This window comes from Leopardus geoffroyi, chromosome D3, assembly GCF_018350155.1.
Source record: "Leopardus geoffroyi isolate Oge1 chromosome D3, O.geoffroyi_Oge1_pat1.0, whole genome shotgun sequence".
Classification (NCBI taxonomy): Eukaryota; Metazoa; Chordata; class Mammalia; order Carnivora; family Felidae; genus Leopardus; species Leopardus geoffroyi.
Window position 1 is genome coordinate 80,550,249 of NC_059339.1, and position 14,630 is coordinate 80,564,878.

Genomic DNA, 14,630 nt, shown 5'->3' on the forward strand with positions numbered 1-14,630 from the left:
ACGGGGAAATGCAGCATGAAGTATCTTTAATATGCCACACTCTTGAGAACACTGATTACAGGAAGCTGAATATCCCTTGGAATCAAACTCTGTTTGCTGTTGTTTGTAAGGTGAGGTGAGAGAGAGAGAGAGAGAGAGAGAACCGGTTCTGTGATAAAGACACAAAGAACATGGGGAACTGTTGGGTCAAATGGATGAAAGAAAAGGGATTAATTCTTCGGAAAGTAGGATAATGCAAATGAAGACAGATCAGGGACCAGTTCGGTGTCAGCCGGGTAGAGTAGCTGACCTCGCAGACTTTAAAGGTCATGGAGGCATTTGTCCTGTGTATCTGAAAACCAGAAACTGGGAGCAGTCGTCACTAGGGTTCTAGAATCTGGGTCAGTAATAATTATGTAGGGGATCTTCTGATGTGCCAGGAATCTTGTGTCCATTTCTGTGTGGGGCAGGGCTCCTGACAAGGGCAAAGGAAAGGAATGACGCAGCGTCTACAGACCACGGGTGGCCGTTCATGCCACTCTTCTCCCTGCCTCACTCATGACAGAACAGCAGGAAGCCAGGACTGCATATGCTCTTTCAAAATTGGAGTAACGAATTAAGTCAGACTAGCTTGTTTGATGGTTTTTAAACTCTAGTTGAAACAATTATTTCAGCAGATCCTTTTAACTTCAGAGCCATGTCCTTTCCAACAAAATGCCGCGTGCATCGTATGCAGTGGGGCATGGATACATGCAGATGAACGAAAGGAGCGCTCGTGGCTGAGTCCTCAGGAAGTAGGCAGTGACGTGGTCACCGTCATGCTCTTCAAAGTCTTCTGCCCCTAAGGCTGAAGAGAAGTGAGCTGATAGGCCCAGAAGTCTGGGGTATGGCCTGAAATCACAAGCAAATTTCTCTAAAGTCTCCTCTGCAATCTAAAATCACACACTCATTTTGCATTCTACTTTTTACCATTTCTGTTAGTTTTCGTGTAAACATAAAGGCCCTTTCTGTCCATAATCTTTGAGTAAAACTGAAGCCCACAGAAGCATGGGCCAGGTGCCCTGTAACTTTGTGATATACCTACCACGGCATCCTTCCAAAGGCACACATAACCAATTTTAAGAAGTAGTGATAGAAAGGAATTGCTTAGTTTATATAAAGAATGCATTTTCTTTTTCTTTTTCTTTTTGTTTTATTTATTTTTGGGGGAGAGCGCAAGTCGAAGAAGGGCAGAGAAAGGGAGACAGAGGATCTGAAGCGGGCTCTGCACTGACAGCAGCGAGCCCAGTGTGGGGCTCAGACTCACAAACCGCAAGATCATGACCTGAGCCGAAGTCAGACGCTCAACCGACTGAGCCACCCAGGTGCCCCTAAGGATGCATTTTCTTAAAGCCAAATTTTGCAAATAATTTAGTTTCAGTGTTTAAGGGAATTCATGTTTGGGGAAATGGAATACTATTTGGTGGAATGAGGATTTTTTAAAAGAAATTTTTACCCTGATTGTCATTTTTATCAAATTATTGCCAATAAAGGGGTTCTAAATCTAAAATCCAGTTGAGAAAAATCGCAGTATATGTAAATATAGAGAAGGAAGACTTATACAAGATTAAAGGTCTTCTCTTGCAACTCCTTGAAAGGTGCAGAGGTTTAAACAATATACATTTCTGAATAATTACAGATACAATCTTATATAGAAAAATAATTTTACTTTTTTTTTCCACATTTGTTTATAATTGAGAGAGAGAGAGAGAGAGAGACAGAATGTGAGCAGGGAAGGGGCAGACAGAGGGGGAGACACAGAATCCGAAGCAGGCTCCAGACTCTGAGCTGTCAGCAGACAGCCTGATGCAGGGCTCGAACTCACAAACCACAAGATCATGACCTGAGCCGAAGTCAGACACTCAACCGACTGAGCCACCCAGGCACCCCTATATAGAAAAATAGAACTCCAGCTTTGGGTTTGGAGTCTGAGTATCTTTGACAGGTTCTGACTGGCTCATTTAGTTAACAAGTTTACTTAGATATATGAACGTCCTACGGTAATGACCACTTAGTCTATACAACATCAGGAATAAATATAGTTTGAGTGTTGCAAGAGAATCTGGCTACAAGTTACACAGTGAGAAATAATACACGTGTATATTTATTTTACTATTAAGCTAAAAGGCTGTGTCTCCTAACTGAAAGACAGGGAGGTGGTAGAGACCACTTCTACCTGAGACACAGTCTCTAGCTTACCATCTGGTCCCTGCCTGCCTCTCCGCCGTCCCCGGCCACGCCAGTCACTCGTGGGTCGTGTCCTGGTAAGCCGTGTGCTATTCTCTCTCCCTGGATGCCCTCCTGTTTTCTCTGCCTCGTTATCTTCGATTCTTCACAAAAATCCCCTCCCGGAAGGCCCTCTCGGAAGCCTTAACCTGTCACACCCGTGCACACTTGTACCTATTACTGATTCGCAGCCAGAGGGAGAATCATTTCCCACTCTGGCCTGGGAATTCCCCAGGGTGGGGACTGTGATGCCGTCTCTGTAGATCCCTGACGTCTGGCTTATTGTCTGCCACCAGGTAGGTGCTAAATCAAGGCTCTTTTGGATGAACACTTGCATTTATTTGCTTCTTAGGAATTCGTAATGAAAATTAGTGAACCTGTTCGGAGGAAAATCACAGTGTATGTAAATACAGAGAGGGAAGGCTTTATAAAAGATGAAAGGTCTTCTGCAACTCCCTAAAAGGTGGGGCGGTTTAAACAATATACATTTCTGAACAATTACAGAAATAATTACATCAGCCGCTTTTCCCGCCGTGAGGGCACGGGAGTGCAAAGGTGATTGGGAGTGCCCCTTTGCGCACTGGAGGGCCGCGTGGCTGCGCTGGTGGCCTGGCTGTGGTCTGAAGACTGAAGCAAGCGGTTGCAGAATCGCTCAGGGTTAGCAGGTGACTCTGCTGTTTCCGGGCAGTCCAGGCGATTACTGGGGGGATAATAGGCAATACGCTGCTGTGAAAAGTGATACGCCCGTGTCTTTGGTAAGGTTTTGTGAGGAAAACATAATAAAGATATCAGAGCTTTGGTGATAATTATACTTAAATGTCAGATCAGTTCTCTTTAAGATGCACTGATTATTTTCCTGTGCTCTTAGCTAAACGTATTAGCGGTCCTTTCCCTCTAAATCTTGAGTTCTTCCAACTATGAGTTATCTCACTTTTTCCAAGGGTTGGATAATTCTGTTTTGAGTATTCTTACCAGAATTTTGTATTATAGCCAAGTAGTTTTTGTAAGCTATGTCCTAAAATAGGCCTGAAAGAGGGAAAGGTAACTTTGTAGACTGATTTAACATTCTATTTAATAATGTATTTTCGAGAAAATTTTAATGCATTTAACAATAGAGAAACATACATTAAACGTCATGGAATACGCAAGTACTAGTTTTTTTCTCCAGTCTCACCCCCACATTTTCTGTTTTCCTAGTGGTAGCCATTACAGCCACTCAGTCGACAAGTGTTTGTTGAAGACTATTAAAAGAATAAGGAATAGAGCTTGTAGGTAGAGCACTGACTGTTTATGTTAATGCCAGTAGGTCAGCGCTGGGAACCAACACCCTGTAATTTGCATGATCAAACCTCCTCCAATGTATAGAACCATGAAAGGGTATTTCTCTCCTTATCTGCCATTATGCTATTTACTCCAGACTGAACTTAATCTCAGCACGCGTATCTCCGTTTCCGTCCTAGCGGATTGAATTACTGGAGGATCTTCTCGGAAGATTCGTTCATTTCTTTGTTCAACAAATAATCGTCTACCAATTCCCAGGCATTTGTGGGCATCTGTTCTTTGTGCTGCACTAAGGACATGGGGGAGAAGCCACCGGCCCTGTTCTCTAGGAGCTCGTAGTCTAATGGGAGGAATAAATAAGCGGAAACTTTGAACGAGGGGTCCTAGTGGAACTGGCGTTGAGTTGAGACTGACAAGAATGGGGCAGATTGTGCCAGGTAAGGGGCGAGGAAAGCCTGAAGAGTCCCGGTCACAGCAGTATGTGCAGAGCACAAGTGAGAACATGACACACGCGGGAACTGGAATTAACTGTGACACCGCTGAATATAGAGTGCAGGGAAGCAGGTGCTGAAAGGTGGAGATGAAGGGCCTTATTTGACATGCTGAGGAGTCTGGTGGCAGATTGGAAGGCAGTAGGGAGCGACTGAAAGACAAGCCCGAGTGTGATCAGATGGGATTAAGCACGTCACAGTCCCCCTGACAGCGCTGTGGGGAGTGGGCCGGAGGGAGATGAGACGAGAGCAGAGTCAGGACCCCCGCGGTCCCAGACCTCCCTGTAGAGGCGACAACACTGTGGGACAGGGCACAGGAGCTGGCTGCAGTGAATTAAGGGCCTTGGGGGGAGGGGCAGGGGGTGAGACAGGGACGTGATGGTGGTAAGCACCACTTCTAAGAGGATTATTCATAAAGACAACGCCAACACTGTCTTCATAAATAAACACCCTACTGAACTCATTTTATAATTTGGTAATTTAAAGAATGAGCAATTTTACACCAGCAGAGCTATGAGTGTTTAAATCATCAGGTGAAATTAGAAAACGATGCCTATCAATTTCATAAAATTCCATAACGTTCTGAGATGTCTACAGTCTTTCCCCATAGTTCATGCTCTGACCTTGTTTTTGTTTCTGTCAACCACCCGTTCTAAGTTACGCACACTGGCCAGTCCTCAAGCTTGTGTTTCATCACTGCCCAGCACATCGCACTGGCAGCATTTGCCTTCTCTGTGCTGATGTACACGGACTATCCTGATGGAACAGCCCGTCTTTAGTATTCTCAGTATTAGCGGTTTTTCATTACAGTCCAGTTGACTATTGATGCAACCATTATTTATAAACAGAAAAACAAAACAAAAAGATGACCACCTCCCTATTGATGTTTAGGCTCAATGAATATATGTCTTCTGCCATTAAAGGTGCTAGGAGTCCAGATATGGAATAAGTGATGAAATTGTATCTACATTTATGTTTTTTTAAATTTTTTGTTTATATGAATAAGAAAAATTGGATACTAACACTGGTTATGTTAGGGCGCTACATATAAAGGCAAGTTTTCTAAGCTTTTCCACTTGTCCAACGTTTTATAAAGTGGTTACAACACTCTCATAATACAAAGTAATTAAAATTACAATATAATTTTATATCATTGCTACTGCTTGAGAGCAAGGATATAAAACAATTTGTGTGGAAACATTGCATTATTTGAAGTCAGTTGAGAATATTTTTCTCCAAAAATATAGGTGTTCATTCGGTCTCTGTCCCTCCCCAATCCATAACAGATTTAAGTTAAAATTTTTTCCAAAAAAGATGATTTTGTCTGCTTTAAAGATTCTGAAATTCTTGGATACAATTTGCCTTTCAAACCATCTTAAGATTTTTAACAGGCTCTTGAGGCATTTTCTGAAATCATAAGGTGCAGCCTCAAGCCGGATAATTGAATTCTTCCTACCCCTTTCTGCCAAATAGTGGATGACATGTTCTTTTATCCGGAAAAATTGCCAATTACTCCTTTTGCCTCTCGTAGATGGTGAGCCACCTTCTCCTCCGGTTCCCCGCTCTCAGAACACAAACGCAGCACCTCTTTTAGGGCTTACCTCAGTTTTGTGAGAAAGGAGGTACTATCCCCATTCGCAGATAACACAAGTTTTGTCCTAATCAACATGCTGACCCTTTTTGTCGTCGTTTTCGAGTGATTTTAGGCAGAAGCTGGTGGAAGATCTAGGTACTGGATGCCTGCAGGGTAGGATCCTTATTTGACTCCTGCCTTTTTCCTTGCAGGCGGCAGGCAGGCCCAACAGCTAGTCTTTTACCAGTTTCTTATTGAGCTTCTTTTGAATTATCTTCTCCTTTTGAAGGTGTCCCTGCCTTCCTCATCTTGCAGGTATTTTGATTTAAGGAAGCCCCTTCAAAGTTCCATTTCGATGTTGACTCTACCCCTTATGGCCATAACAGGTGTGGAGATTTTGTGAGCAATCGGGAAAACTATCCTTGGGATTTTCAGCTAATGCTTGTTGTTTTACATGTAGAGATAAACTTAAAAAGATAACGAGGGGGAGAATAAAGAACACGGGTTTTCTGTGTTAACCAAAGAAAGTGAACATTTTAACTGCAGATAGCAGAATCTGTTTTAAATGTTTATGGGAGGGTAGCAGACAATCTTCTTTTTCTGCACTTGGCCAGCATAGTCTAGTGAATGGCAGACTGATTCTCAAGCAACGGGTAGGAGCATAGAGCCACCTGAACCACTTGTCCAGGCCATCACTTCCTGTTTCCCCTTCTTGTTTCAGTGCGTGGACCTGAGCTGTAATGAGCTAAGCGAAGTCACTTTACCAGAAAACCTGCCTCCAAAACTACAAGAACTAGACCTGACTGGAAACCCCCGACTTGCCCTTGATCACAAAACCCTGGAATTGCTGAAGTAAGTATTTCGTGATGCCCTGCAGCCCTGTCCACGTTCACGGACAACGCGATTTGTAACTTACTGAAAACATTAAACAGTATGAAGTGCCCGGTGGCTTCTTAGCTGTATCTACACACATTTGGAGCGATTTGTGAGTCCATAGTTCATCAGAATGGAGGGCCAAAAACAATTTCAAATAGTTGGGTACTCAAGTGTCCTTTCAGAAAGTCTTTGAGGAAGTATCCAGGCAAAAAGAGAATGAGAATAATGAATACAAAGTGGGGGGGGGGGGGGGGGGGGGGGGGAGGTGGATATAAAGAAAAACGCGGAGGAGAGCCATGAATAACTAAGACATAAACTTACATCTCAGTTACTGAGGATATGGTGTGATGCTTAATGCAAATGTTAGGAAAGGATTGAAAGAGATGCATGATGTGGGAAAAACTAACAATCTGGTAAAATCCAGATGGTTTAAACAAAACTGGGAGTGTGGGATAGTTAGATCCTGCTAAGTTACCGTGTTTGGGGAAAGAATTTATTGATACGGTGTCATTCTTGATGTCGATAAAGAATTGCAGGTTGAAGTTCACTGGGTAAAACATTAAAGGAGGAAACCTCATTAGAAAAAAACCGTCTTTAAAAATTTCTTCTCACACAACTCTAAATGTCAAGAGAATTGTGCTTCATAATTGAATATTATATAGCCATTAAAAACAATGCTGTAGGGGTCCCTGGGTGGCTCAGTCAGTTGAGCGTCTGACTCTTGATTTTGGCTCAGGTCATGATCTCACGCTTCATGGGTTCGAGCCCCACGTCAGACTCTGCTGACACCTCAGAGCCTGGAGCTCCCTTCAGATTCTGTGTCTCCCCTCTCTGCTCCTCCCCCACCCATGCATGCATGTGCACCCTCTCTTCTCTCAAAATAATACACTTAAAATGATGTAGAGTTAAAGATCCCTACGTATGAAGCTCAATGAGAAGAATATTTACAAAATATTTGTATGGTATGTTCCCACTTTTTCCAAAATAAATTTGTGTGCATGTGTACACCTAGATAATGCCTGCAAGGATATAAAAATGTTAAAATAGTGTTATTCTCGGGATGATAGGATTATGGATGGTCATCATTACCTTTAAACTTTTCTGAATTTTCTTGCAGCCAGCTTAAGTCTTGGACACTGACACACGTTAGTCATTGTGTTTGCCTTCTATGCTTAAGCCCTGTTGTGCTGTCTCCTGCTAAAAGTCCTCTTCCGTTGTCTTAGAACAAAACTGAAAAGGAGGAGAATTTTAAAAGAGCAGTCATTAATATTATCCTAGGTGTTTACTGCCAGCTAAAATCTGAATATCGCTCGAGGCGATTCCTGGATGGAATTGGCCTAGTTAGTGCCTGTTTGTTTCAGGTACTTAATTGATTTCAATCTATAATTGAGGAGTACTGCCTAAGCAGAGTGTCCTAGGAGAGCTGCAGGGGGTCTAGGGGCTCTGTACTTTTTCTCAGTTAGTGGAGACTTGGCCCAAATCCTTGAGTCTGTCCAGACCTCAGCTTTCTCCTCCATATGATGAGAAGGAAGTCCTAAGAGACTTCTAGAACTAAGAGTACCTGGGTTATCAAAATAAATTTTCATCTTAACGCAGCTAGCTTTTGAGTATTTTTGTAAATATATGAAATTTTGTATAAAACAATTATATCAAAATTAAGTTGAATTTGTATTACACACCAAAATAAATTAAAGCTAAATTAAAGAACTCTATAAAATGAAATAATTTCTAAAAGTAAGAAAAAAATCACATGAATATATTCACAAGCCAGAAAACATCTTTTTCCGTCCAAAAGTGGGAGGTGGGGGTGGGAGGGTGGGATCGCAAAAGTAGAAATCAATATATATAATTGGCTTTGATATTTCTAAGTATTTAAAAATACTTTGTATACACAAAAGTTTGAAATCTCTTTCCAGAAGAAAAACCAAGAGTAAATCTAAAAGGCAAATGACAAACTAAGAAGAAACTGGCAAAAAAAAAAAAACCAGGAAAAATACAAGCATTAATATTCTTGTTAAAAAATGTTCTTATAAGAAAAGTACTCGAACAGCAAATAAGTGAAGGAGGTTAACATTTCACGAAAGAAGTACAGATAGTTGCATGAAAATGTCATGTTCAAACTTACTAGTATATCAAGGAAATATTAATACTTCCCCCCTCAAATTGGTGCTGCTGGAGTACTGTAAATTGAACATAACTTTTCTTAAAAGCTATGGACTCTGTGTATCAAGCCTTTAAAAATCTTCATATACTTAGATCAAGGTTTTCTATGGCTAAATTCATTCTAAAAAATAATCAGAAATGTGGTATTCATTTTAGGCACAGAGGTGATCATCAATCTAATTATATTTAGGATGAATATAACGTGACATGGGAAAATGTTCATGACGCAATTAGAAAAAAGATGCAAAAACCACATATTTATGATTATCCCACTATTATCCGTAAGAAAAATCTATTTGTTAAAGTCTCTGCAATGGACATGTTACTAGACTGGCCTGAGCTACTACAAAGCATCAGATGTGTGTTCTAAGATTTAAAAAAAAAAAAAAAAAGACATGGGCTCCTGGGTGACTCGGTTGTCAGACTCTTAATTTCGGCTTCTTAGGTCATGACCTCGCAGTTCGTGGGATCAAGCCCCACATCAGGCCTTGCGCTGAGAGCTCAGAGTCTGCTTGGGATTCTCTCTCTCTCCCTCTGCCCCTTCCTCACTCGTGCTCGCTCACTCTCAAATAAGCTACAAAAAATAAATTTAAAAAATTTTTTAAATTTTAAAAAGGAACAGACAATGAAATCACGGTTTTTCTTTTAAAGAATTATTTTGAGAGAGAGTTCTCATGGGGGGGGTGGAGGGGCAGAGAGAGAGAAAACCCCAAGCAGGCTCCCTGCTGTCAGCGCAGAGCCTAACACGGGCTCCACCCCAGGAACTGTGAGATCACGACGTGAGCCGAAATCAAGAGTGGGACACTTAATCGCCTGAGCCACCCAGGGGCCCACGTAACACTTTTATGTAAAAAATGACGCCTTCTGTTTCACAGCTGGGAGGCTGTGGCTTCTTAATAACTTGGAAGAGCTTCCGTATCTACTGTATTTCTTGTGCTGTTGGAGGGATGGCCTGTTTATTCTGTGTGAGACAGGGTAAGGTGCGTGACTGTGACTGAGCTCCGGCTCGCACGTTCTCCCAGACTCCTCGGAAGATGTGCAAGAGTCAGCGTTCAGGTCGTTTCGGACAGCTGCCCAGCCACACTGTATCAGCTGGGCAGAGAACGAGAAACCCCTGCTTCACTGGGAAGCGTCTGGGGGGCGGGGGTAGTTCAAGGATTGGTTTTTTTTTTTCCCGTTCATACTCAGGCCGGGAAGTGGCATTATTTCTTTGAAGGCTCTGTGTTCTATAATAAAAAGCATAACTGTCTTTAGAAATGAGCCTTCAGTTTTTCTCTGGGGTTCAGAAAGGCAGCAGAGATGCAGTGAAACCCTTAGTTATGCCTTATTAAGAAACCCTGTGCATGTGCTTACCGTTGGGCATGGATGAAATCTGCTAGCAGGGTCCCATGAACAGCAGATAACGGCAGACTCATTCAATGCCCCTCTTTTCTTGGTAGGAATGACAACTTCTGAAAAGAGGATAAATAGCCCTGCTGTAAAATAAGGTATTAATCTCGTTTCAGGATTTTCTGTTGGTGCTTTTTTGGCTTTTGAGGATAAAGGGAAGAGCGAATGTTGCCAATTGAGAGTAGAAACTCTTCTTTCACGAAATATTTTTAAATTTCAAAGAAACCGCCAGCAGCTGTTTCTAAAATCAAAGTGAATGCAATTAGATATAGATTTCCTTCTTAAAGTTGAAGGGTTGTATTTTGGAGTTAATGAATGCCAACAGATAAATTCTTGGGGTCATGACAAAAGTGTCTGTGTTAAGAGACGACACACATGATTTTTCTCTTAAGTAATAGAGGGAGAAAACTAGTAGCAACTTATAAGTGGGATTAAGTTCACCATGTGGTAGCCAGCCTTTTTAAAAACCTATTTCACATCTGCAGAATTTCCTGTTTGGGGGCACAGAATGCTTTCTAGTAGGGTGGATTTTAAAAACCCCATTCAAGAGTTTACGCTTTTAGTATTTCAGTCTTGGGTCCTGTTGGGCCAGTTGTGGCAAGTGAGATGACTTCTCTCCCAGTTTAAATCCACATAGTTCATGTGTGATTTGTTGAAATACCCCTTTCATAATTTTATGGTTATTAGTCTTAGCATGAATGGCCGTGCGATGCGGAAAGAACCGGAAGCTTCGGGGATGGCAAGTCCTCAGTATTTGTGAAACCTCTGAAGGGGCGAAATGGGCAGAAACTGGATTTGAGGATGAATGTTGCAGAATTTGCTCACAGCATTCAAATACAGTATAACTGTGGCTTAGATTTCATACTTTTCAAATCTGGTGTTCATGTTGTAAGAATACACCCAACGTAATGTTTTCTTTTCTCATGCCAAGGTTGAGAGGGGTCCTTCTCGCTCCTGGGAGACAGCCGCCATCTAGGGCGATGTGTAAAGGTCTCTAATAACCACCCTAGGACGCTGACGAAAATGAGTTTTCAGGCTCTGTCTATAGAACTCTCCTTTGCTTCCGCTTTGTTGAGTAGCTAGTTCTTCTGGCTGATAAGAGATTTCAGACCCATTAAACACAGGAGTGGTAAGTACCTGGTGCTTAGCAGACAAAGGTAGCAATTCACACATTATTGGATTCTAACGATTGATTCCCGTCTCTTCCTTTTCTCGTTAGTAACATCCGCTGTTTCAAGATTGATCAGCCTTCAGCAGGAGATGGATCTGGAGCCCCAGCTGTTTGGAGCCACGGCTACACCGAAGCTTCAGGAGTGAAAAACAAGTGGGTGAAACTCTGCAGTGAGAACCACCTCCCCCCACCTCCTTTCTTTAGTGGGGAAGATGCCCGGTGCTAGCACACACTTTCCTCGGGTAACGTTTACTTGAACAGGGTTCCCCAAAGCGAGGCCACCTCATGACTTACATTTGAACACTAGGTTAAGCCTTGCTTGGCATCACGTACTCTTCTCTTTGTGAGATGTTGCTAGGATACGGCGTAACTGACACATCATGTCTGTGTGAGACTCCAGTGTTTGGAGAAGACGTGAGTATTGAAATGCATCCCTGTCCTTTTGAAAAGCCTCTTTATCTTTTTCTGAAGCCTGTTTGCCAAGCAAAACAGGGGCTAGTATTAAAGGAGAAGTAGCCTTGATTGTCCGTATTCAGTCACTTCCGGTATTGATTAGTCAGGGTTCTAAGAAGCTAGTTTTTACAATCTAAATTATCCTGGAAGGAGTTTCATGTTCATTCCCTGTGACATCACCTGCTGGTCTGGCCACCGGGACTCGTCCGTCTCAGTTTCTTTTCCTTCCTTGTCCTACATGCAAATATTGATTTTCCTGAGAATTGTAATCAAGCTCTTCAGGCTTGCTTGCTTTTTATGAAGAGGTATTAATAATTAGTACCAGAAAAGGCAACAATCCTATAAATTAGAATAGTCATAATTAGCTAAGGTATCAGAACACAAAATATTGGGAACAGGGAAAGAACCAAGTGGAACACGATTCAGTACTACCTAAATTAGTATTCAACCCTGGGTTCACATCAGAATCAGGTAAGGAACTTTAAAAAAAATAATCTTCAATCAAGCCCAGTATTTCAGAATGTTTTAAAATCTCCCCCAGGTGATTTTAATGTGCATCCAGGAATGGGAACCACTGACTAGCTGAATACCTTTCATGGAAAATAAAAGGTACAATTGTGGTTGCCATGCGGACTGCTTTCTTCTTTTTTGAGGTAGAAAGTAGAATCAATTCAAGTTCTGGATCTGACACGTTGATCCTTTCTTCTTTCCCTAAGGGTGTGCCCTGGCTTTGTGCGGTCCAGAGAATGGGCAGTCCCCATCTCGACGCCTCTGTTCCATTTGCCCGATAAAGGTTGTGCCCGAGCTTTGGTTGTCATATTCGTTCTGTGTATTTTACACTGTATTATCGTTGTATTTGGGGGAGAAATTAGTATATTCTTTTAAAGCACCCAGAGTTCCTTTCTGGAGATCTTTTTAACTTAGAAGACCTTATGTCTTGGTTATAATCAAGTGTTCTAATTCTAGACCGCTGTGTGAAACCAAAGATTGGTTTTGAAACATCTCTGGATATTAAAACTATCTACTCATATGTTATAATGAAGAAAGGAACCAACTAGGTTTTTTTTTTCCTGCATAATTCCCCCTTCCATGTTACTTTTAAATATGTTGTTATACTGACGTATAACATAGGTGCAGAAAAGTGAATAAGCATGCAACTCTGGGAATGGCCCTCAAGTGAATACATCTGCAGACCACCATCTAGATTAAAAAATACAATGTTACCGGCACCTCAGAAGTCCTTGTCACCCCTGGTCCTCCCTTCATTTCCCCTTGCTCTTTTACCCTTTGGTTTTGCCAGAAGTCTCTCAAGCGTTTTGTTTTTGTTTTTGTTTTCTAATTGTAAAGAGGTCATGTAGGGGCACCAGGGTGGCTCAGTCGGTTAAATGTCCAACTCTTGATTTCAGCTCAGGTCATGATTTCACGGTTTCCTGTGTTTGAGCCCTGTGTCAGGCTCTGCACTGGCCTTGGGGAGCCTGCTTGGATTCTCTCTCTAACACTCTCCCCCTCTGCCCCTCCTCCACATGTGTGTGCGTACACGCGCACACTGTCTCTCAAACTTAAAAAAAAACAAACAAAGTGGTCGTGTAAACAAGGACCTTGCTGCTTGCCATCTTGAAGGAAGGAGAGGAGCTGTCCCTGCCTCCCAATCTCAGATGTCTGTTCTCTTTTCTCCCTCCCCAAGGGGTGCAGTGTTGCCTCCCTATCAGGTCATTTCAGATCCTTTGGGGAAACCCAAGCAGGAGCTACAACTGGGTAATTTAGATTCTTTCTCAGACTAAAGAACAAACAGGAAACCTCAGTAGAAAAGAATCACTACTCTATTTTTGAAAGATTTTTTTATGCACCCCCATTCTGAGTAGCAAGGGGAGCTTACAGAAGGAAGATGGAATTAATGAGTATTAAATTTTACTTTGCTTCAAATAGCCATATAACTTAGGATGACTTATTAACAAATGGAGGCAAGGATCACAAAGTGCTAAGAGCCAGGCTACCTGGCTTTGAACCTGGGCTTCCTACTTTTCTGCTGTGTGACCTTGGCCAGTGATGCAACCCTCTTCGGCTAAATTTCCTCAACTATCAAGTGGCACTAGAAATCCTACCTGTCCAGGGCACCTGGGTGGCTCAGTCAGTTGAGCGTCCGACTTCAGCTCAGGTCATGATCTCACAGCTTGTGAATTCAAGCCCTGCGTCAGGCTCTGTGCTGACAGCTCAGAGCCTGGAGCCTGCTTTGGATCCTGTGTCTCCCTCTCTCTCTGCCCCTAACCCACTCGCATTCTGTCTCTGTCTCTCTCAAAAATAAACAAACATTAAAAAAAATTTTTTTTTAAATCCTACCTGTACTCATAGGGTTATTGTAAGGATCCCAGGTCACACACGTGTGAAGTACTTGGAACAACGTCTGCCATATGGTAAACCCTATTTAAGTGTGAGCTATGCTTAAGGATAATGGTTATTACTGCTATTCATCTCCTAACTCCTTGAGAGCCGGGATTATCTTTCCAGGTTCAGATCTCTGTCTAGCCATCATTCGTATCAGGTGCTTAAATGTTTGTTATTATCTGGAGAGTAAGAAGTTACCTATATTCAATAAACTTCACCCTTGTAGGAGCATAGCTCTGCAGGTGCTGATGAAGGTCGTTATGTAACCACCACAGTCAGGGTACAGGGCCAGTCCATCACACCCAGAATTCTCCTGTGCCCCCGTGTTGTCATCCTTCTGCTCACCCCAGCCCTTGGCACCTCTTGACCTGTTTTTGTTGCCTTGGTTTTGTCTTTCCTAGAATGTTGTATAGATGGAATTACAGAGAATACAGCCCCCTCGGTCTAGTTTCTTTCACCTAGCATGATGCATTTTGTATTCATTCATCTGTGATGCCCCATGCTCCTTTTATTCATAGTTTATTCACCATTTGAAACAGATTTAGGATATCTCAGGTTTTTAGCAAATACAAGTATAAATGCTAGAAAGAGTTCCATATAGGTTTTT

General features: G+C 42.2%; 1 protein-coding gene and 1 long non-coding RNA gene across 2 annotated transcripts in view; one reads left to right on the forward strand and one right to left on the reverse strand.

Moving 5' to 3' along the window:
• The window catches only part of PHLPP1 (PH domain and leucine rich repeat protein phosphatase 1), a 214,557-nt gene that overhangs the window by 190,307 nt on the left and 9,620 nt on the right, over window positions 1-14,630 (forward strand). The window contains 2 exon segments of the mRNA XM_045458800.1: window positions 6,311-6,441; window positions 11,237-11,341. Coding sequence (XP_045314756.1) covers window positions 6,311-6,441; window positions 11,237-11,341 — 236 coding nt within the window.
• LOC123588235 lies at window positions 513-10,147 on the reverse strand. The gene is made up of 3 exons (XR_006707772.1): window positions 9,982-10,147; window positions 7,555-7,695; window positions 513-870 (listed from the first exon to the last, which is right to left on the reverse strand). It is a non-coding gene; the product is annotated as an uncharacterized LOC123588235 (long non-coding RNA).